Source organism: Marmota monax, unplaced genomic scaffold, assembly GCF_021218885.2.
Source record: "Marmota monax isolate L192 unplaced genomic scaffold, Marmota_monax_Labrador192_F-V1.1 WCK01_AAM20220418_F8-fsc00131, whole genome shotgun sequence".
NCBI lineage: Eukaryota > Metazoa > Chordata > Mammalia > Rodentia > Sciuridae > Marmota > Marmota monax.
The window spans coordinates 5,218,422-5,242,839 of record NW_026693141.1 but is presented as its reverse complement, the minus strand read 5'-3'; the positions used below and the strand labels follow the sequence as shown (position 1 = coordinate 5,242,839).

Genomic DNA, 24,418 nt, shown 5'->3' with positions numbered 1-24,418 from the left:
AAAGGAGCCGGGTAGTCGGCGGGGAGAACTCTGGGGGCTGCGGCGCGCTCCGGCGGAGGTGGCGGCTGGGCCGCGGGCTGGCGCGGGGGCGGAGCCGCGGATAGAGTTAGGGACGTAGTCCCGCACCCTTGGCGCGCGCCTGGCCTTCATCGTGGGGCCGAGAGTTGGTTTTAGTGGTGGGAGAGGGAATGGGGATGGGGGTTGGGGGCCCCCAGGGCTCCCGAGGCTGAAGACAGCTTGGATCGCCAGCCGAGGGAGTGGGGAGTTGCGCATCCCTGCCCGGGCCTCTGCCGCCCAACATGGGCCCCGGGTTCCAAAGTTTGCGAAGTTGGGCGCCAAGGGGCCGGGGCGCACTGAGCGTCTGGGAGAAGCCGGCCCCGAACTCAAGGGGCGCACAGGTCGCTTGAGCCGCCTCCGCGGCCCCCAGGGTTGTGAGTGTGGCCGGGGGGCTCTGGGGAGCGGGCGGGGGCGCCGGGGCTTCTGCTGAGGTGGCGGGTCTGGCCATGGCCGCTGCCCGCCCTGCGTGGGGGCCGGAGCTGCCTCTCCTGGGGCTGTTGCTGCTGCTAATGGGGGGCCCGGACCGGGGGGCGGCCTTGAGCGGGAATGAGACCGGGCCTGGGCCGGGTAGCGCTGGCGGGAGCGCGAGAAGGAGCGCGGCCGTGACTGGCCCTCCGCCGCTGCTTAGCCACTGCGGCCGGGCCGCCCACTGCGAGCCGTTGCGCTACAACGTGTGCCTGGGCTCGGCTCTGCCTTACGGGGCCACCTCCACGCTGCTGGCCGGGGACTCGGACTCTCAGGAGGAAGCGCACGGCAAGCTCGTGCTCTGGTCGGGTAAGCACACCCGAGCTAGGTCGTGGGGTTGTAGTGGTGGGGTGGGGGCACTGCCGAAAGGACTAGGCTCCGGCCTGAGCTGCTGAGAGATCGGGGACTGCACCCGGGAAAGTTGGAGGACCGAACTGGAACTTTAGGGGTAGGTTACGTGCAGGAGGGGACCCTGCATGATGGGGAAGGGAGGGCGAGGAAATTGTGGAAACTGATCACAAAAGGCAGGGTGGGCGAGCAAAGAATGGGGGTGGGGGATGAGAGACCTGTGAGGAGGGGGCTCTGAGCCACAGAAAAGAACGTTTTTTAGGAAGAGGAGATGCTCCACCTACTCTGGAAGCAGGGTCCTTGGAGATTCTAGGCGGCGTTTAGACCTCCGCGAAATCAGAATTGGAGAGAAAAAAGAAAAGTTGGAGGTTGAAGGGATTTAGCTTTTGGAGGGGAAAGGTGGGTGTAAATTTGTGAAATGAGTGAAGGAAAAGAAACACTCTGGTGATAAATAATGGAGAGGTAATCAGAACTATCTGGAAATTTTGATTCAAGAGATAGGAAGTCTAGATAACTCTGATTTTGATGTACTTTCACAAGATATTTCAGTTTCCTTATCTGAAAAATGGGAACGCTTATCCACGCTAGGGGCCAAGAATGAAGAGACAATTCCAACTGTCGTTTGTGTGTTCTTTAGAAATTTAGATCCTTAGGCTCATCTAGACTTAAGTCTGGGATACTTTGACACTTGAAGCCCCAAAGCCTTCTCCTTGGCAGAGCCTGAAAACTGCAGAAGGAACCCAAAGAGATCCTTCCTTAGGAGTGTAGAGTGGATTATCTCCTCACTTGTCATTCTTCTGGACTGGGGGTCCACAGGGCACTGGGAAAAGAACTGGCCTTGTCATGCCTGTTTCTAGCCACTTTAATTTAAAAACTATGACTGAAAGAAAAGAAAATTAGGAGTCAGGAGCAGACCTTAGAGCCTTCTTCTTTTGATGCCTGGGTGCCCCATGTCTTAGCTTGACCCCCAGGGCTAGGGAGGATCCTAGTGGAAGTAGTATATGTAGGCAGCTGGCCATTGTTAATTTGGCTTTTGCTCAATGTTGGACAAGGCCACAAAGTTCCTGGCTTGGTGCAGATGCTGGAAGAACTTGGAGGATAATACACAAGGTGGAGCTATGTCTTGTGTAGAGGTCAGGTTCTAAAATCAGTACATAAGGCAGAGCCATGTATAACCACAGTAGCTTTGAAAACTCCAAAAAATACTATAGTGCAAGATCCATGTAATTTTGCATATACACTCTTTATATGTTTGCACAAATCATGTGAGATATAGTAATGTACACTATATAAGAACAGGTATACATAGGAAATATAACTGTGTCTCTAAAGTTATATACATGCAAAAGATTGAAAGAATAATAAAAGGAACAGGGAAAAAAATAAAGATCAAGCAAGGTTTATTGAGCACTACCTGAACTAAGACTTAAGTTTAGGAGCCAGCTGTATGGAAAATCCAAATCTCTCGGCACTAGAATCTCACCCTGTTCTGATTTACTGACAGGAAAGATATTCTCTCCTCTTTATTTATTTTGCAGAGGTCTATGGTTGAAATCTCCTAAGTTAAATGCACTTATGAAGCTGCCTACCATCAGATCAAGGAGAAGGGGCCCATACTCCTGAAAGCAGCTGCTGGGCTAGCAGAAGTAGTTTTGATAGAAGAGTGCATGAGTTCAAACCTTACTAGCTGACTGGGCAGGGTCCTGCAGAGGCATAAGCACTGAGCCCAAGGCTACTCTTCTCTCCGCCTTCCCCCATCCTTCAGCTCAGTCCTGTTCCTTGTGTGTTTGGTTGCACTCTTTCTGCTTTGTTCTTGCTGCTTGGTGTTCTGTGAAGTAGGGCCACAAGCAAATGTTGTTGTAAGCTGGGTCAGTGTGTGGGGAGGGTAAACCTGAGGCATATGTGATAATCATAGCCAGGTTCTTAGCTGGGCTCTTGGCTAGTGGCTTGTCCTGTCCAGAGTTAGTGATCTTGATCTGGTGTTAAATATGGTCAGTGTTACCTGGCTCTTACAGGTGTTTTTGTGGGTGAAGAATGAAGATGATTTAGTTGTTTTCATGTGTAAATTGTTGATAGAGACTTGGTCGTCATTCCCCTCCCCTCTTCCCCCCCCCTCAGAATACTGAGTGTACAACAACCACTCATTATTTATTCAGTTGCATATTGAGGCTTGTCGCATGTCACCTCCTCAGACAGGTTCTGAGGCATAAGCAGATGAAGAATGCAGACACCATCCCTCTGCCATCAAGAGGAGGATAGGCTATTAACAACCACTGGCGTGTGTTTATATCAATAACAGCAGATTTTAATCTCAAGTACCTTTTTCTAGGTCAAGGAGATCATGCTTCATTCAAGGCAAGTGCTAACAGAAAAGGTTATTTGGAAATTTGAACAAACAAGTAAATACTGCTATTTTCCGTTTTATGTAAATAAAATTACATTTCTCTTTAGGACAATTAAGAGCAGATCAGTTTCTCTAATATGTGGATGCTGATTCATAATAAGAGGGGGCACTAGAGAAGAACAGAGTTACCGTTTTCACTAAGGTAGAGAACAGTAGTGGAGGGGTAGGTTTAGGAAGAAAGTATGTATTTGGTTTAGGCTGTGGGAATTGTGGATGCTCCTTGGCTGCATTTGTGGAGATTCCCAGCAGGTGTGGAGAGAGAAGTTGCTGTAGAGAATGGGATACTATGTACTTCCTTGACCAGATTGCTGAGGCTTTGGAAGAATACCATGAATGAGAAGTTTATAGCTCAGATTGGTCTAATTTCTAGGTCTGTATAGTACAGGTCTCTCCTGTTGTTGATCTCTCTGGAATTGAGCTTCTTCTGTCACTTAGCATCTCTCCCCATTACAGCTGGAAATGCCTCCTCCCAGGCATTCCAGGCTGACCAGACAAACATAATGTCCAGGCCATGATCCACCTTAGGCCAAATCTGGTTTAGTAAATGGGGCAAGAAAGAGGCCCTGAAGCTGGCAAGGGAGTAGGTCACTGAGAGCTTGCACGTAGCTCCCTTGACTGCCTCTGTCGTGTACATGGGTTGTGGCCCTGTCGCCCATCTGAGACACAGCCTGCAGGAAAGAAATAGAAAAGCTGGGAGAAATTTCTTATTTGTCTCCCAGACCTCAAGTTGAGAGGTGAGAGAAGGGACATTGTTGATGATGGTGGACAATTTTCAGGGGCAGATCAAGAAGGATTTCCTTAGAGCCATTTCCAAACCTGGTTGATGATCAGAATCAGTTTAAAAACAAAACAAGGGCTGGGGTTGTGGCTCAGCGGTAGAGCACTAGCCTAGCACGTGTGAGGCCCTGGGTTTGATCCTCAGAACCACATAAAAATAAATAAATAAAATTAAGGTATTGTGTCCAACTACAACTGAAAAATAAATATTTTAAAAAAATACATACAGGGCTGGGGATGTGGCTCAAGCCGTAGCGCGCTCACCTGGCATGCATGCAGCCCGGGTTCGATCCTCAGCACCACATAAAAAGATGTTGTGTCTGCCGAAAAGTAAAATATAAATATTAAAAAATTCTCTCTCTCTCTCTTTAAAAAAATACATACATATATATGTATACACACACACACACACATATATATATATGACTTGCAGTTAATAAATGGTTTTATAAATAAATACATATTACATATACTTTCCCAAATATGTGTGTGTGTGTGTGTGTGTTATTTGAGAAAGTATAGAAATACAGAAAAACACCCAAGGACCAAGTTTTCATTTTGGCATCACATTTAACTTATGAATTGTGGAATATACTAGGTCTAAAGAAAGGAGCATAAAACACAAAGGTACTGAATAACAGTTATACATTGACACCTGGGTCTAGAACTTGGTCTAGTCACATCCCTTTCCCCCTTCTCTAGAGGGAGCCAATAATCTTGATGTTTTGATAATTCTTTCTTTTTTTTTCCTGTACATTTTACCACCTAGTTTTGAAATCCTTAAACAGTATATTTCAGTTTTGCATGTTTTTTGAATCTCACATAAGTGGAATCATGCAGTATGTATCCTCTTCAACTCACTTCCTTTATACTGCTTTATTTGGTAAGATCATCCATGTTATTGCAGATCCTTTTCATTACCGAATAGTATTCCATTGTATGAATCATTACAATTTGTTTATCTATTTTTTTTTGTTGTTAAATATTTAAGTTATTGCCAATTTTTGCTCATTGTGAATAACATTGCTATGGGTATTCTTATGTATATCCTGATGCACCTTGACACAGTTTTATCCCAAGTATATTCTTTTTTTTTTTTTTTTTTAGTTAATGGACCTTTATTTCATTTATTTATATGCGGTGCTGAGAATTGAAACCAGTACCTCACACATGCTAGGCAAGTGCTGTACTACTAAGCTACAACCCCAGCCTTCCAAATACATTCTTGAGGAATAGAATTGCTGGATGATAAAGCATGCATACCTTCATATTGTACCAAACTCTTTTATAAAGTCATTGTACCAATTCATACTGCCGCTAGCCTTGTAGAATGTCATCATTAACCAACACTTGGTATTATCAACCTTTTAAATTTTTTCCAGTCTAATGCATATAATGTGATATATATTTATGATTTTAATTTAATTTAATTTTTGTGTGTGTGTGTGGTGGTGCGGGGATCAAACCCAGGGCCTTGCACATGCTAGGCAAGCAGATTGCCTCTGAAATACATTGGGGGAACCCTGTGGTTTTAATTAGCATTTCTATGATTACTAGTAAGGTTAAGCATCTTTGCAAATGTTTACCCACTATTTATATTTCTTCTTCTTTTATTTATTTGTTTGTTTACTTGTTTATTTTGTGGCACTGGAGACTGAATCCAGTGATGCTTTACCACTAAGCTACATCCTTTTTACTTTGAGACAAGTTTTCACTAAGTTGCTGAGCTGGCCTCATGCTTGCTATCCTCCTGCCTCAGCCTCTTTAGTAGCTGGGATTACAGGTATACACACTGTGCCCAGCTTTTGGATTTCTTCTTTTGTGAAGAATTTGTTTAAATCTTTGGCCTACTTTTCTACAGGACTGTCATTTTTGCAAGATTTGTGGGAGTACTTTATATATACTAGATATAAGTTCTTTATTGGTTGTATGTGTTAAAAATCTCTTCTGTGGTTTGCCTTGTTTTCTTTGCATCTTTTGTTGAATAGAAGTTTTGAACTTTAATCATTCTTCAAACTTTTATAATTAGTGCTTTTTTAGAAAAATCTTTTCCTGCCCCAAAGTCGTGAATTTATTCTCTGATGTTATCTTCTAGAAACTTCATAGATTTTCCTATCATTTCAGGCATATAACTCACCTGGACTTGATTTTTGTAGAAGCATAGTTCTATATATATATTGTTTCAACAGCATTTATTTTTTTAAATTTATTTTTCAGTTGTAGTTGGACACAATACCTTTTTTTTTTTAATGTGGTGCTAAGGGTCAAACCCAGGGCCTTGCACATGCTAGGCAAGTGTTCTACCTCTGAGTCACAACCCCAGCCCTATTTCAACAGCATTTATTAAAAAGAATACTTTTAGCTAGATGCCCTGATGCACATCTGTAATCTCAGCTTCTTGGGAGGCTGAGGCAGGAGGACTACAAATTTGAGACCATCCTAGATACTTGATATGTCTGTCTGAAAATTTTAAAATGGAAAAAGAACTGGGGATTGTAGCACAGAGGTAGAGCCACTTGCCTAGGGTGTGTGCAAGACCCTTGATTCAATCCCCAGTACTGCAAAAAAAAAAAAAAAAGGAAAAATAAAATAAAAAAGAATCTCTTTTTCCCACAGTCTGCCACAAATCAATCTCTCTCTCTCTCTCTCTCTCTCTCTCTCTCTCTCTCTCTCACACACACACACACACACACAGTCCCCCACCACCCCCAGGCTCTTTATTGTGTTCTGTATGTCTATATGTCTGTCACTTGCCAGTATCATAGCATCTTAATTACCATATCTTTCTAACATGGTTCTTCACCTTCTTTGAACCAAAGACTTCTTTGGCAGTCTTGTAAAATCTAAACACTCCTCAACATAGTACTTTTAAATTCATAAAGTAAAATACATTGGATTAAAAAAAAAGTATTTAGAATCATATATCCAGAATATATAAGGAACTTCAAAAGCTCAAGCTCAGTAGCAAAAAAAAAAAAAAAAAAAAAAATCCCAATTAAAAATTAGGCAATGGACTTTTTTTTTTTTTTTTTAAGAAGTCACCTAGCATGTGTGAGGCACTGGGTTCGATTCTCAGCACCACATAAAATAAAATAAAGATATTGTGTCCTCCTAAAACTAAAAAAATAAATATTAAAAAAAGAAGAAGTAGTCACCCCAATAGCCAACAGATACATAAAATGTTCAACGTCAGTAACTGCCAGGGAAATACAAGTCAAAACCACAATGAGATATCACCTTTCCTCAGTTCCAGAATGGCTAATATAAAAAACACTAAAGGTAACAAGTGCTGAAGAGGATGTGGAGAAAAGGGAACACTTGCACACTGTTGAGGCGAATGTAGTTAACATAGCTATTATGGAAAAGAATGGAAGTTCCTCAAAAAATTAGAAATAGAATCACCATATGACCTAGCAATCCCGTTACTGGGTATATATCCAAAGGAAATGAAGTCAGTATGTTAAAGAAACTTCTGCACCTCCATGTTTTATTGCAGTACTATTCACAATAGTGAAGAAATGGAAACAATGTAAGTGTCCATTAAGAGATGGATGGATCAAGAAAATGTGGTACATATGCACAGTGGACTACTGTTCAGCTATGAAAAATAATAAGTCCCTGTCACTTGTGACAATGTGGAGGGAACTGGAGATCACATGTTAAAGTCAGGCATGTAAAGACAAGTATTGCGTGACTCACTCATTTATGGAGCCTAAAAAAGTTGATCTTCTAGGGGCTGAGGCTGCAGTTCAGTGGCAGAGCTCTTGCCTTGCAAATGTGAGGCACTGGATTCGATCCTCAGTACCACATAAAAATAAAATAAAGGCATGCTATCCATCCAACTACAAAAAACAAACAAACAAAAAAACAATAACAACAACAACAACAAAAGTTGATCTCCTAGAAGTTAAAAAAGTAGAATGGCGGTTACAAGAGGCTGGGGACAGTAGGAAGGGAGGGAGGTGCAGAGAAGGAAAGGTTGATGAATAGATAGTAAGTTACAGTTAAGACAGGATCAAGAAGCTCTGGGTGCTATTGCACAGTGTGGTGACTATAGGTAACACTTAGCTACTGTGTATTTCTAAAAGCTAGAAGAAAGGTGTTGAAAGCTTTTGCCACAAATGTTAAACGTTTGAGGAGATAAATGTGTTTCAACCTGATTTAGACATGATGCAGTGTGTACAGGTATCAAACATTAAATGGTACCCCATTAATATATATGTACAACTTTCATGTTTTGTGTATCAGTTAAAAATTTTAAAAGTATATAGGGTCATAAAGGAAATGGATTATACTGAAACACAGGACTGGAGGTGTAGCTTAGTGGTAGAGCATGTGCCCCATGTGTGAGGCCCTAGGTTCAATTCCCAGCACCAAAAATAAAAATGAATCAAATATAAAGAAACAAATTTGTGCTCCAATACATGTGTGCTTCTTTATTAGCTAAATAAGACCTACTACAGGGGTAATAGCCACTATAATGACCAAATAGTGATGGAACTGACAAGATTTACAGATATCTGTGATGAAAATATCCGATTCCATTTTGATGAAGCTGTGGGTTGTGCTGAACATTATTATGGCATATTGCTTACATTCATAGTAGAGGAAGGGCTGAATTTTAGTTAGGTGTATTTTTTTCCTATCCAAGTTCATGGACTACTGAATTCTCTCCAAGAATCCTTGATGAATCACAAGCTAAGAACTTCTATTTTATAATGTACTCATGTCTAGTGGAGAGTCTGGGCTATTCTTGGTCCTTTGTGTTGTTATAAAAGTACAGGTTGTTGATTTTGATTGGGATTACATTGACTATATAGATTGATTTGAAGTTTTAAAAATAGATCTGTTTATTTTCGTGTCTTCCAAACTTTGAACATTTGTTTTTCTACTTAGATATTTTATCTTTCTCAGTATTTTTATAGTTTTCTATAGTTATTAAATATCAGTCATTAGATTTATTCCTAGACACTTGCTATTTTTGATGCTATTTTAAATGACGACTTTAACATTTGTTTCATTTTGTGTTTATTGTTGGCATAAAGAAATACACTTGGGGCTGGGGATATAGCTCAGTTGGTAGAGAGCTTGCCTATATGCACAAGGCCCTGGGTTCAATCCCCAGCACACAAAAAACTTGGGGCTGGGATTGTGGCTCAGTGGTAAATAATTTGCCTAATTCGTTCAAGGCCATGGGTTTGATCCTCAGCACCACATATAAATAAATAAAAATAAATTCCATCAACAAATAAAAAAAAATTAAATTAAAAAAAAAGAAATACACTTGAAATTAAAAAAAAAAACACTTGATTTTGAATCCAGTAAACTTGCTAAATTTATTCATATATGTAGTCAAAATCATTTATGGATGAATTTTGTTTCTTCTTTTTCAAGATGTATATCTTTTATTTATTTCTATTGCTGTACACCAGACTTCTAGGATATTGTTACATAGAAATGGTAATAGTAATAGCATCCTTCATTATTTGCGTTTCTGATTTCCAAAGAGAAAGATTGACAGATAAATTTGATGTGTGATGTCAGTTACACTTTATCAAATTAAGAAAGCTTTCTTTTAGCCAGGCACAGTGGCCCACACCTGTAATGCCAGCAACTCAAGAGGCTAAGGCCAGAGGATCATAAGTGTGAGTCCAGCCTCAGCAACTTAGTGAGGGCCTTAGCAACTTAGCAAGACCCTGTCTCAAAATAAAAAATAAAAGAGGCTGGAGATGGGGGCTGGAGTTGTAGCTCAGCAGTAGAGCGTTTGCCTCCTACATGTGAGGCGCTGCGTTGGATTCCCAGGACTACATATAAATAAGCAAATAAAATAAAGGTCCATCAGCAACTAAAAAAAAGAGAGGCTGGAGGTGTAGCTCAGTGGCTCAGTAAGCACCTTGGTTCAATCCCCAGTACTGGAAGAAAAAAAAAAGATTTTTTTTTAATCTTCTTATTTGCCAATTATTTTATCATGAATAAATGTTGAATTTTTATCAACTATCTTTTCTACCTTCTGTTAATGAGAATGGTCATATAATTTTCCCCTTTAATCTGTTACTGTAGTAAATTGCATTGATTTAATTTTCTAATGTTAACCCAACCTTAAGCAGGAGTTCTCAACTTTAATAATCAGAATCACATAAAAAGTCTTTAAAAGTCTAGCTTCATTTGTGGTAAATGTTATTTTTAAAGGCTATGACTATAAAAATGTACAAAGTCTAATATTGTAATACTTGTGTTTTTATTTTTCTTTTGTTGTTGTTTCACATTGTTGTTGTTTAGTTAGATAAAAGAAATAAATCAGGTGCAGTGGTGCATTCCTGTCTTCCCAGCTGCTCAGTAGGCTGAGGCACGAGGATTGCAAGTTCAAGTCCAACCTGGGCGACTTAGCAGGACCTTGATTCAAAATAAAAAATAAAAAGGTTGGGCTGGGGATGTAGCTCAAAAGGTAGCTTGCTCACCTGGCATGCGTGGGTCGCGGGGTTCGATCCTCAGCACCACATAAAAATAAAATAAAGATGCTGTGTCCACCGAAAACTAAAATAAATAAATAAATATTTAAAAATTCTCTCTCTTTCATAAATAAATAAATAAATAGGGCTAGGATGTAGCTCAGTGGTAAAGCATTCCAATACCAAAAAGAATAAAATAAAAGTAAAAGAAATAAAACAATATAGACAGATAAAGCTGATGTCCCCATTTGTACTCTTTCCGGTTTCATTACCTTCTCTTCTCTGGACAGTTTCCCCTCATTCTAGTTTGTGTACACACACGCGCGTGCACACACATGTATGTTTGTTTGTTATCTTTGTTTTTTGCAGTGCTGGAGATCTAATCCAGGCCTGGAACATGCTAGGGAAGTGCTCTACCACTGAGTTACATCCCAGCCTTCTATATTTTTGTTTTTAAGCTTAATTGCTTTTGAAAGAATGTTATACCATGTGCTTTAAAAAAAAAAAAAACTTTATTTATTTATTTATTATGGTGCTGAGGGTCGAACCCAGGACCTTGCGAGTGTGAGGCAAGCCCTCTACTGCTGAGCCATGTGCTTTTAAATAGCACATGCACATGGTACAAAATTCAAAAGGAACAAGTTAAGTCCCATTTCTGCTTCTAGTTACCCATTTTCCTTTCTACAACACTACTTTTTTATATGTCCTCTTAGAGATATCTGACATATGTCCAGTTGTAGGGGTGGCCTTAAGTCTCTCCTCTACTCCCAACAGGTGCTATGCTGTGGGGACTGTTCTCCACTCAACTGTGTCCATTTAACAATCATATTGGGGCCGTGGATGTAGCTTAGTGGTAGAGTGCTTGCCTAGCATGCTCCAGGCCAGGCCTGGGATCTGAGCCCTGGCAATGCCAAAAAAAAAAAAAAAAAAAAATGTCAACCATTTGTTGAGTGCTATTTTCTAGGATCTATGCTATTTGCTTTATATAGATCTATGGGTGCAAGATTCAGCTCAGTTGGTAGAACCCTGGCCTAGCATGCACCAGGCCCTGTGCTCATTCTTAGCACCGCCAAAATAAACAAAAATAAAAAGCATATTGGAGGGGTAGAGCTGTAGCTAAGTGGTAGAGCACTTGCCTAAAACATGTGAGGCACCAGCTTTGATTCTCAGCACCGCATATAAATAAATAAACAAATGAAATAAAGGTCACACCTATAATCCCAGCGCTTGGGAGGCTGAGGCAGGAGGATCACAGGTTCAAAGCCAACCTCAGCAATGGTGAGATGCTAAGCAACTCAGTGAGATCTTGTCTCTAAATAAAATACAAATAAAAGCATTTTGGACTACTGGACATCATTTCTTTTCAATGTATATAATTCAACCCTGAATAATGTTCTTTTACATTGATTTGATTTGATTTTTTTTTTTTGGTTCCAGGGATTGAACCCAGGGCCACACATGAGCTAAACATTTGCTCTATCACTGGCTACCTCCCTCAGTCCCTGATGTGTTATTTTATTTAGTTGATGTTCTGTTTATGGATATGGAGGCAAGCTGTTTCCACTCTGCCATTATAAACAATGCTGCAATGAATAATCTTCTATATTATCTTTGGGAAAATGTGAAGTAGAATTGCTAGTATAAAATTTTGATAGATAACACCAAATGGTCTCCACAGGGGTTTACCAATTTTTATTCCTATCAACAATATATAGAAGTAACAGTTTTCCCCCATACTCTTGACAATACAGTATTTTCAAATGTTTTAATCTTTACCAGTCTGAAGGTTAAAAAGTTACATCTTATTATCATTTTATTTTGCCTTTATTTTAAGAGGTTGAATATCTCTTTATGTTCAAAAAGTCATCAAAGTCTTTATGACCTTTTCAAAGTCCATTTGTGTTTTCTCTGTGTGGTCTATTTTGTCTTTTGCCCATAATTCTATAGGATTATGCATTTCCTGCTGATTTGGAAGAGCTGTATGCATATAAAGAGATTAACTCTTTACCTATGATATGTACTAGAAATATATTTTTTCATGTGGCTCTTCTTATGACTTTATTTGGTTTTTATCCTACTTAATGTATCTCTTTTTTCTGAAGTTTCTTTTCTTTAAATTTATTTCACGGCTTCTGGGTTTTATGTCATGCTTCCTCACTCTAAGGTTAAAAAAACCATTTCCAATATTTTCTTCTAGTACTTCAATTTAAAATAAAAATGTAGTTATTTTTGATCTATCTGGAATTTTCTTTCATGCAAGAAATGGGAAAACGAATCCACTTTATTTTTCCCGAAATAGCTCCTAAATTGTCCTTTAAGATTAATAATCTATCTTTTTTCTGGAGAGTTTATTTTTAAAGTAAGAGACAATATTTAAAATGAAGAGGGGAAAAAAAAAGAAAAATGGTATCATAAAACCCAGATAAATAACACAGCATTTTTATTAATTAACTGCCTGATGCTGTTCTAGAATACACTTTACTCCAGAGAGCTTTTTCCTTGCTTTTTTTTTTTCCCTAAGTACTGGGGATTGAACCCAAGGGTGCTTTACCATTGAGCTACATCCTCAGCTCTTTTCATTTTTTTATTTTGAGACAGGGTCTCCCTAAGTTGCTAAGGCCAGTTTTGAATTGCGATCCTCCTACCTTAGCCTTCTGAGTCACTAGAACTACAGGTGTGTGCTACCACACCTGGATCTACCATCTTAAATGTATTATTTGTTTTGTTTTTGTTTTTGTAGTACAGGGTATTGAACTCAGGGCTTTGTACTTACTAGGCAGCTAAATCTTCAACCTTTTTTAAATTTATAATTCTATTTTGAGCATGGTCTCACTAAGATGCCAAGGCTAGGCTTGATTTTTTTTTTAATTTATGAATTTGATCTTTATAACACTTATTAAATAAGCAGCCATAACATGAAGCGGGGAGTCCTGTAATGCAAATATATGGTATCCAAACCTGACACAGAATGAATTCATACAATGGCCTTGAACTTTTGATCCTCCTTCCTCAGCCTCTGGATTAGCTGAGTTTATAGGAATGTGCCACCGCAACCAACTTAAATGTATTGTTTAATAAACATCCAGTAAAATTTGCTTTTTTTTTTTTTGTACAGTTCTATTAGTTTAAACAAATGCATAGTATCTTGGCCACCATATTTAAGATAGAGAACAGGCCCATCACTTCTACATACAGACATTTACAGTGGTTCAGCTAACAATTTTTCATCTTCAGGATGGTGCAAAGCAATGCACATTCAGTAGAAACTGTACATGGAATTTTGAATTGGATTTCTTCCTGGACTCGAAATACGCAGCCTCATCTTCTCTCCAGATGCTGGGGAGAATGCCGCTCTGGGTCAGCTGTGTGATCATAAGGGAAACCACTGATGCTCCACAGTGCACTGTATGGCTGTACTGGGTTGCTCGGAAGTTTAGGTGCATTTTCCAGCCCAGAGCGGTGGCCCACACTTATGATCCCTGCTACTTTGGAGGCTGAGGCAGGAGGATCACAAGTTTGAGGTCAGACTGGGTAATTTAGTGAGTGAGACTCTGTTTCAGAATAAAAAGTAAAAGGAGTTGGGAATGTAGTGGTAGTACCCAAGCACCAAAAAATGGGAAATAAAGAAAAGAAAAATGCATTTTCTACTTATGATATTTTCACCTCGTGGTGGGTTGGTGAGCATGTAGCCTCCTCATACCTAGAACATCTGTGTTCTGTCCTGCTGCTTTCTCCCACAACCCTGCCCCTGATACCCACTGCTATGTTTTCAACCCAAATCCACCCATTCAGAATTTCTGGGACTGGGTCCTCCATCTAGGTGATGAGGGTCCTGCAGGTGATTCTGATTTGAATCAATTGGAAACCATTGCCTGAGAATATTGCTTCATAACTGGCAAGAACTTGGTTCTTGCTTGGTTCCCTGGAGTCTAGACTGTGACCTGTGAGCAGTCAGAGGCCTCAGACTAGTAAAAACAACCCTTCCTGTGTGCTTACTACCTGACAGGCACTGAGTCAAGCACATTTAACATGCTGTCTCTCACTCTTCATAGTAGTTCTGGGAGGTTAAATCTTTCATTCCCATTTTATAGATGAGGCAACTGAGGCTAGAGATAGAGATTAAGTACTTTGCCCAGCTTTTCATAGCCAGGAACCAAGATTTTGGAGCCAGGCTAATTTGCAGTGCCCATGATCCTGGCCTTTCCACTGTGTCACCTCTCTCCAATAGGGTGGTTACCTGCCCCCACCATGCCCAGCCTGACAGTGTGACAGTTGTCCATGCTGGCTGTCATGTCCTCAGAAGATTCTCCCAGTATAACTTCTTACTTGATTTGTTGAGCTCCTGGAGCAGGGGTGATTGAGGAGAGGCTAAGGGGACTGAAAGCTGAATGAGGCCAGCTCCTGGAGAGAGCAGGGGAGAGGCCTGGGCCAGGTGGGGCTGCCAGGAGACCTCTGCCTGATTCTGCCTGTCTTTCCTCCCTTTGCACTGGACCGAGCCTCCTGTGTTTCTCTCCATCTGATCTCCTGTTTCCTCCTCTGGCTCTGGAGTTCCTGGCTCCTCTGACTACCTCTTCTTAAGCCCCTACCTCTTCTCTCTCTCACCTTAGCTTGGTAAGAACAAGTGTTCTGGAGGCTGGGTAAGGGGAGACCATTCTGGGTTCTGGTGAATGGGCCCTGGGAGGAGTGGGGGGTAGGGTCTCATAGCCTCCTGTTCTGGAAGAATTCTGTGGAAGGGTTCAAAAACACTCTGAAAAGGTGATCCCTCCAGGGTACTCAACCAGAGGCACTGCCATTCCCTAGCAGGGAATTTGGAAATGGCATCTGGTTTTAAAATTTTGATGGGATTACAGTGTACATACAGACTAGAGCATAGATCATGATTTTCACAAGATGAACATACTCATGTAACCAGAACGAGATCAAGAACTAGAATATTCCCAGCATCCCAGAAGCTCTTCTTCAAGCCCTCCACTAGTTGCTACCCCTGGAGTGAGTGAGTGGGGGCATCTTTTGTTTGTCACAGTTACTTAAGGGTTCTGCTGGCATTTAGTAGGCAAGGTTAAGGGATGCTAAATGCCTTTCAATGCACCATACAGTCCTGAAGCACAAAGAATTGTCCTGCCCAGATGTCCTGTTGAAAAATGCCACGTCTGACAGGTCTGAGCAGTAATGGCCTGCAGTGTGGCAAAGGCTTGGGGACCAAGCGGTGCAGCTGTGTTAGTGGATCAGTAAAGACGGGTTTCACTGTAATAAGCCCACACTGTCACCCCTGCCTAGGCCTCCGGAATGCCCCCCGATGCTGGGCAGTGATCCAGCCCCTGCTGTGTGCTGTGTACATGCCCAAGTGTGAGAATGAACGAGTGGAGCTGCCCAGCCGCACCCTCTGCCAGGCCACCCGAGGCCCGTGTGCCATTGTGGAGCGGGAGCGAGGCTGGCCTGACTTCCTGCGCTGCACCCCTGACCACTTCCCTGAAGGCTGCCCGGTGAGTTGTCTATGGAGCAGGATCTGCGATGTCTGGCCTAACATAGGAAAGGGTCTGGCAGGATGCAGAGGAACCAGAGCCTTCTTTCCTGGGGACCTCAAGTCTACAGCCGTGGGAGCCATGAGTCACAAACCCAAACTGCAACTCACTGGCTAGACCAATTTATCAGGGTTTCTCTACTGATCCAAGATAATAAATTTAGCAAAAAAAAAAAATTTTTTTGAGCACCCACTTTGTTAGGTGTAGGGAATTTACAGGAGTCATGGATGAGAGGAGACTGTCTTTAGGGAGTTGATCATACAGCTGGAGACACCAAGACAAGGGGGTAAGATCTAGAGGTCTAAACTGATAATAATAGTAAGAATGATAGTAATAATGCTAGTTATTATTTAGTACATGCCAAATACCATGATAAGCACTTTACATCTATTAATTTAACCCTTAAACTCTACTGTGTGGTAGGTACTACCATCTTATAGATGGGAAAGCTGAGGCACCGAGTGGTCAACAGGTGGTCAGTTAATTACCCAAGCCTGCACAGCCACTGAGTGGCTGTTTGAGTCCTGGAATGGGCCTCCGACACCACACTCTGCCCCTGACACCTTTTCCTGAAGAAGAGGCTCATCCCTGATCTGATCTCCCTTTGCCACTGCCTTCTTCCCTTCCCTGGTGCCAGAATGAGGTGCAGAACATCAAGTTCAACAGTTCGGGTCAGTGTGAAGCGCCCTTGGTGCGAACAGACAACCCCAAGAGCTGGTACGAGGATGTTGAGGGCTGCGGGATCCAGTGTCAGAATCCACTGTTCACCGAGGCCGAGCACCAGGACATGCACAGCTACATTGCAGCCTTTGGTGCTGTCACCGGCCTCTGCACGCTCTTCACCCTGGTCAGTCACAAGGGAGGACAGGTCATGCTTTGAGTACAGGTGTTCCCTCCTCCTGGAAACAGGAAAGGAGCATGGGGCTGGGCTTGGGGGGGGAGGGGGCACCCCAGGGAAGGGTCATGATGGAAGAGCCTGGGGTTTAGATAAGGGTGTCCGTGGCAGCAGAACAACCCTCACCTGGCAGAACGGCCACTCTCTTCCAGGCCACCTTTGTGGCTGACTGGCGGAACTCCAATCGCTACCCTGCAGTGATTCTCTTCTACGTCAATGCATGCTTTTTTGTGGGCAGCATTGGCTGGCTGGCCCAGTTCATGGACGGTGCCCGCCGGGAGATCGTGTGCAGAGCAGATGGCACCATGAGGCTAGGGGAGCCCACGTAAGTGTCTTGAGGACCCAGAGGTGAGGACGATGGAGGAAAACTGTAGTGGGCACTTCCCACAGAAGGGATAGGTTATACCTGAAAGCGGGATTTCAGGGAAGGATTCATCTGGGTTTGGATTCCCCTTGTTGAGCCTTGGCTTCTGCCTCAAAACCTGGATTTAAAGCAGTATCTTCTAGAACCCCTTCATGTGACCTGGGTCCTGTCCTCAAGCCCAGGGACCCTCCAGACCTTAGCAGCCCAGGATTTGGGGACAGGGTGGAGAGATTTGGTAGAGGGAGTACAGACTGACCTTCCCATGTGACACCCACATATTTGCACAGCTCCAATGAGACCCTGTCCTGCGTCATCATTTTTGTCATCGTGTATTATGCCCTGATGGCTGGTGTGGTCTGGTTTGTGGTCCTCACCTATGCCTGGCACACTTCCTTCAAAGCCCTGGGCACCACCTACCAGCCACTCTCAGGCAAGACCTCCTACTTCCATCTGCTCACGTGGTCACTCCCCTTTGTCCTCACCGTGGCAATCCTCGCTGTGGCCCAGGTATAGTGACTGGCGGGGGCTGGCGACCTGAGTGGGATAGTCTTGCGAGAGGGACCAGCAACTGAAGGTCCCTCCCACACTTTCCTGCTGCAGGTGGATGGGGACTCCGTGAGCGGCATCTGTTTTGTGGGCTACAAGAACTACCGTTACCGGGCTGGCTTCGTCCTGGCCCCAATTGGCCTGGTGCTCATTGTGGGAGGCTACTTCCTCATCCGAGGTGAGTGAGGACTAGGCCAAGGCCAGTGGGACCACACGTGTGCCGAAAGCCTGCTTTGTGGAAGTAGGAACAAGGGTCACCAGCTCTGCTACCTGCACACTGAGACTGCAGCTAGCTCATCCCAGTCCTTGGTGCAGTGTAGAAGAAGGTGACCTTTAGACAGGTACAGTACCATGAGCTCTTGCTATGTGGCAGTGCCTTTGTATTGTCCAGAAAAATGTACCCCTTCCTCTAGAGCCCTGACCAGGCTTATTGAGTGGAACTGAGACTGCAGTCCAGCCCCTGCCTCCCCTTGGCAGGGTACAGTTATGTGATGACCAGCCTGGGTAACCCACTCTGCCCACATGGATCCACCTGTGGCCCTTGGTTGTGCGTGCTGTCTTTAATTTTATACTGTCAGTCTTTTGGAGTTTGGTTTCCATCTCCTTCCTACCCCAACGCACACATAGTTTTCACAACATGCACAGATTTACTCGTCCCTAACTTCCCTGTCTCAATCTGCCACCCCACATTGAGCTTCCGTATCTGGCTTATTTTCGTTGGGTTTTGTCAGTTTCAGTTTCCTCCCACTGAACAGTCAGCCTTCTGTTCCTCCTCTTTCCTCCCTTTCTGGCAGTGTCTGTGCCTCTGATTTATGTCTCATATCTGTGCTGTCCTGTACAGTAGCCACTAGCCACCTGCATTGCCGCTAGTCCAGATTGAGATGTGTTATAAGTGTAAAATACACACTGCCTTTCAAAGAAAAGGCACCAAAAAGGGGGAAAATATCTGTTAATGATTTGTTATGTGGATTATATATTGGTGCGATTACATTTTGGATATATTACATTTATAAAACACATTGAAATTAGTTGTTTTTTTTTAATATACTTACTAGAAATTTTAAGATTATATGTGTGTCCCACAGCATTTTCTCTCCAACAGTGCTGCTCTTTTCTAGTTGTAGATAGACACAATATCTTTATTTTTCTGTGGTTCTGAGGATTAAACCCAGTGCCTCACACATGCAGGGCAAGCACTGTACCACTGAGCCACACCCCAGCCCAACGGTGCTGTTCTTGAGTTGGTTTTACGCCTTTTCCATCAGAAAACTTTGACCTGGCTGCTTTCCTTAGGAGCAGTAGGGTCAGGACAGGGGCTCCCTCTTTCTCTCTGGATGCTGCCGCTGTGTCATTCCAGCCCATAGCAGAATTGCTATTAGCTGTTCTCCCGTTCTCCAGTGTCTCCAGTCCTCCAAGCTTTAAGTCAGCACAGGTGTAATCAGACCCAGGACTCTGGGGCCCTGGGACCCTCCCCTATATTCCCGTCCTTCTCAGGAGAGTGGCCTCACTCTGCTAATCCATGAGGTCCCTGTTCTGTTCAGGAGTCATGACTCTGTTCTCCATCAAGAGCAACCACCCGGGGCTGCTGAGTGAGAAGGCTGCCAGCAAGATCAACGAGACCATGCTGCGCCTGGGTGAGTGGCTGAGGTCTGAAGTTCTGGCCAGCCCAACACTGTACCCTCCTGGGGCTCAGGAGCCTCCAGGGTGCAGTAATGCAGTGGGGACAAGTTAGCAGCCATGGGACAAGGACAAGGTATGTGTGTGTAGGTGGTGGTACTGGTGGCAGCTTGAAAGAAGAGGGCCTTCTCAGATGGGAGAAGCAAGTTGAGTCAAGACAGCTCCATGTCCCCACTTCTCCCATGGGAGCCTTCCAACATTTGCCTCACAGGTCCTTCTTGCTTTATTTTGGAGAATACCCTTCTTGACCTGAGCCCAGTATGAACTCACCCCATCCTCTATTGCTCATTAGGGCAGACACACTCCCCCATACTGCTCCAGTGTCTGACCGGTAACGTCCCATTATGTCCCTGTCCTCTACAGGCATTTTTGGCTTCCTGGCCTTTGGCTTTGTGCTCATCACTTTCAGCTGCCACTTCTACGACTTCTTTAACCAGGCTGAGTGGGAGCGCAGCTTCCGGGACTATGTGCTGTGAGTGTGGGGACTGGGTTTGGAGGTGGCAGTGGTGGGAGCTGGAGCCCTGGCTGTAAGGACAGCATCCCCTTTGCTGTGCAGCAGGAGTCTGCCAGGTCCCTCAACAGATGAGGCTAATAGTGTCTGGGCCCCCAAGACATTAGCTGCTCTGTGCTGTGCCAGACCTGGGAAAGAGCCTTCAAGTGCCTGTTCAACTCTGCCCTTCTACATGCACCCCTTGGCTGGCTGATGGGATGGTGTGTTTGTAACTGTTAGGAAGCCTTTTCAAGCCAGGTGCAGTGGTGCACACCTGTAATCCCAGCAGCAACGGAGGCTGAGGCAGGAGGATTGCGAGTTCAAAACCAGCCTCAGCAAAAGCAAGACGCTAAACAACTCAGTGAAACCCTGTCTCTAAATAAAATACAGAATAGGGCTGGGGATGTGGCTCAGTGGTCATGTGCCCCTGAGTTCAATCCCCGGTACCAAAAAAATAAAAATAAAAAAGAAGGCTTTTCATCCTTTGCTTTCTTTGACCAACTCAAGGTTGTACCTTCTACAGCTTTCTCCATAGATCCCTGCACAGGAGTAGATACCTGTCTATGAAAGGTTAACAACCTGTTCCGGTTTGCTAGTTGTACCTGTGCTTTTTTGTGTATGAATGAGGATGATTAGGAGAGAGTGAGTCATCTCAACTTCCTCAAGTGCAGCACCTGCCATTATAAGGAGCAACAGTTAAAATGCCCATTAAAGTGGACATTTGTCTGGACTGCTTCAGGCTCATTTTTAAAGGTTCCAGCTTCTAGCCTGGGAAGTTTCAACTGTGAGGGACTGGGGATGTAGCTCAGTGATAGAGCACTCATGAGTGAGTCCCTGGGTTTGATTCCCAGTCCCCAAACAAAACCACCCAAGAGTACCATGAGAATTGTACTCTTTCCAAAGTCTTTGGATTGATAGTCTGGATCCCTACCCATGGGACTCAGAAAGACTCAACTGTCAACCATCCCTCACCACAGGTGCCAGGCCAATGTGACCATTGGGCTGCCTACCAAGAAACCCATTCCTGACTGTGAGATCAAGAATCGCCCCAGCCTCCTGGTGGAGAAGATCAACCTGTTTGCCATGTTTGGCACTGGTATCGCCATGAGCACCTGGGTCTGGACCAAGGCCACACTTCTCATCTGGAGGCGCACCTGGTGCAGGTGGGATCAGCAGCCAGCTCATCCTGTCCCTCCTGTCTTAATCGCAGCCTCAGGTCCCCACCTTTAGGCTTTGTCTAGTTCTTCCTGCACACGGTCTTGGACAGCTGTGTTTTCCAAAACAGGGCACTGAGCTGCCTGAGGTCCTCTTCTCAGTGGCTATCCACCGCCCCCTGGTGGCGCCGCCTGTCCTTGGGCGACCTGAGGTATGAGTGTGGACCAAATACTGAGCCAGTGGGCAGCATTTGGTGAAAGTTGATGACTTGACAGCAGGGTACACAGGAGCCTTGTGTTCTAGGTTCACTTCTTTGCAGGGAAGGTCTCTACTCCTTAGAGTCTTTGAGGCATTTAAGACTCTCAGAACTTCCTAACCTAGAGGGAATGGGACGCTATCTTTCACAAGATTTGGTGGTGAGTGGCGGCTCCTCCACTCCCCTCTCCACACTTTCTCAGGTTGACTGGGCAGGGTGATGATGAGCCCAAACGGATCAAGAAGAGCAAGATGATTGCCAAGGCCTTCTCTAAGCGGCGGGAGCTGCTGCAGAATCCAGGCCAGGAGCTGTCCTTCAGCATGCACACTGTCTCCCATGATGGGCCTGTGGGTGAGCCTGGCCCTGTCCTCCCTCGAGCCACTTAACCTCGAGTGCCCAGCTGCCTCCCCTCCCAGGACACTGGATGTTTGGCAGACTGTTCTTCCTTCTCCCACTCACACACTCATTCTTTTCTAGTCCACCTCACCTCTCTGAAGGCCTCTCTTTCTCCTCTGTTCCTGTTCATGGTCTGTGAGGGTTCCCCTCTCTCCCCCTTCTTCTTCTTCTTCTTTTTTTTGGTACTGGGGATTGAAATCAGGGGCACTCCACCACTGAGCCACATCCCTAGCCCTGTTTTGTATTTTATTTAGAGACAGGGTCTCACTGAGTTGCTTAGCACCTCACTTTTGCTGAGACTGGCTTTGAACTCGTGATCCTCCTGCCTCAGCCTCCTGAACCACCCAGGATTACAGGCGTGCGCCACCACACAGGGCTCTCTCCCCATTCTCTTCCTTTTCCATTTGCTCTCTGGGCCAGAGTAAGCCAGGGTTCTAAGACTAGATTTCTGACTGTTGTTTAAGCCCTTTGGGGACTTGAAGCTGCTCCCCTCAGATTCTGAATGCATAGATCTCTGTGGTTATAGACCTTTCTCTGACAACTGGAGGGGGAGGGACTAACTCAGGGGAATGGTGCTAGATAAGGAAGGCGCCACTGAGAGGGACTGGGAAGTCACTATTCCATCTTTCTTTCCATCTCCAAAGCGGGTTTGGCCTTTGACCTCAATGAACCCTCAGCTGATGTCTCCTCTGCCTGGGCCCAGCATGTCACCAAGATGGTGGCTAGGAGAGGAGCCATACTGCCCCAGGATGTGTCTGTCACTCCTGTGGCGACTCCAGGTATGAGAGTTTAGGCTTCTGTAGGGAGGTGGTGGGCATAGATGCTGGGACTGGAATACCAGGCACTACCAGAGGGGGAGGAGGAAGGAAAGGTCCCAGAGGATCTGAAGTCAAGGCACTGGAAGTCCAGAGCTCAAGAATAGGGGTGCTGGGAGCTAGGGGTATAGGTAGAACACTCAATGATAAAGTGCTTGCCTAGCATGTGCAAAGCCCTTGTTCAATCCCCAGCACCACACACACACACATGCGCACAGAGAATAGGGATGCTGGGGAGGGAAGGGTGTTGAGGACAAAGCCAGGGCCCCAGGCAGTGTTCTCTCTCCTGACAGTACCCCCAGAAGAACAAGCCAACCTGTGGCTAGTTGAGGCAGAGATCTCTCCAGAGCTGGAGAAGCGCCTGGGCCGGAAGAAGAAGCGAAGGAAGAGGAAGAAGGAGGTGTGCCCCCTGGCACCAGCCCCTGAGCTTCATCATCCTGCCCCTGCCCCTGCCACCAGTGCTGTTCCTCGGCTGCCTCAGCTCCCCCGACAAAAATGCCTGGTGGCTTCAGGAGCCTGGGGATCTGGGGAATCCTGCCGACAGGGAGCCTGGACCTTGGTCTCCAACCCCTTCTGCCCAGAGCCCAGTGTCCGTCAGGATACATTTCTCCCCAGTGTTCCAGCCCCCACGGCCTGGGCTCAGGGCTGCCGCCAGGGTCTGGGGCCCATTCACTCTCGCACAAACCTGATGGAGGCAGAGCTCATGGATGCAGACTCGGATTTCTGAGCCTGCAGAGCAGGGACAGGAAAAAGGAACAAATACTGTTCCAAGGCTCTTCTTCCTCTCTGAGAGCGCTTCCCTGGATCTCATCTTCCAGAGAAACTATGGGCCAAGTGCCCTCCCAGGAGAGTTCTGTGTGTTTGGCTTAAAGCAGCAGGACTGTGGGAAAGAGCCAGACTTCTCCATGGGTAGGTCTCACCCCAAGGGCAGGGCCCTGGAGCTCAGGGTCTTTATTTCTGTCCCACCAGCTGGAGTCTGGCAGCAATAGTCTCCAGCAGAGCTTGTGGTAGGGCAATAATGGCAGAGGCAGGGGTGACAGTTCTCAGAGTAGATTGTGGTGGCTAGGGAGGCAGCCATGTCCTGTCTTCCAGATGGGGGCTGGCTGCCCTTTTCTGTGCCAACAGGTGCCCTTTCCTGGCACTCTCAGACCAAAAGTGTTTATTGTGTCATTTGTCCTTTGCCTAAGTGGGAACAGGGCTCCCTTCTTCATTTAAGGTGGTCGTGAGGCCAGAAGTGCTTACTGCCACACGGGCCTCTCTAAACAGGTAGCCCTACCCCAAACCCACTTTCTCTTCTGCATCCTCCTTTCCCCATCTCATCTCATTTCTACCAGGCCAGACTCTTCCGGCTTCCTATTTGTTGATTAGGACCCAGAACTGCAAGCACGTGTGAACACACACACACACACACACACACACACACACACACACACACATTGAGCTCTATCTCTTGGTGAGAGATTGATCCAGCTGTAGAGCCTTGGCCTGGTAAGGAGTGACTTGGAGCCTCTGGGCCCCTGAGAGACATGTTATGTCTTCTTCATGACCATCCAGTGGGGATGGATCCTTTGACTTGAGGGGCTATCCTGGGAAGCTGCCTTCAGCCAGGCAGGAAAGCTTCTTTCAATTTCCACAACTGGTGGGGTAGGAGATTCCCACCTTTCATAACCTCCAACCATGTCCCCAGCACCCCATATTCAAGACCCAGTAGCTGGAAACCTTAGAAGTTGGCTGGGTTTTAGGTTGGGGGATAGAGATGGGAAGAAGAAATATGAAAAATAAATAAAATGTTTTTGTATAAA

The 24,418-nt window shown here is 44.8% G+C and overlaps 1 protein-coding gene across 3 annotated transcripts; it reads left to right on the top strand.

Moving 5' to 3' along the window:
- Smo (smoothened, frizzled class receptor) lies at positions 1-24,418 on the top strand. Of its 3 annotated transcripts, XM_046455105.2 has the most exons (13): positions 4-431; positions 686-831; positions 15,778-15,983; positions 16,660-16,869; positions 17,070-17,242; positions 17,569-17,788; positions 17,882-18,005; positions 19,369-19,461; positions 19,868-19,976; positions 20,972-21,157; positions 21,608-21,756; positions 22,446-22,580; positions 22,910-24,418. In XM_046455105.2, the coding sequence occupies exons 3-13, from the start codon at positions 15,837-15,839 to the stop codon at positions 23,341-23,343; spliced, it is 1,980 nt and encodes a 659-aa protein (XP_046311061.1). In that variant the 5' UTR covers positions 4-431; positions 686-831; positions 15,778-15,836; the 3' UTR covers positions 23,344-24,418. The 3 variants fall into 3 exon arrangements, with proteins under 3 accessions (XP_046311060.1, XP_046311061.1, XP_058438836.1); XM_046455104.2 differs by having other exon boundaries at positions 1-831; XM_058582853.1 differs by lacking the exons at positions 4-431; positions 686-831 and adding an exon at positions 12,312-15,111.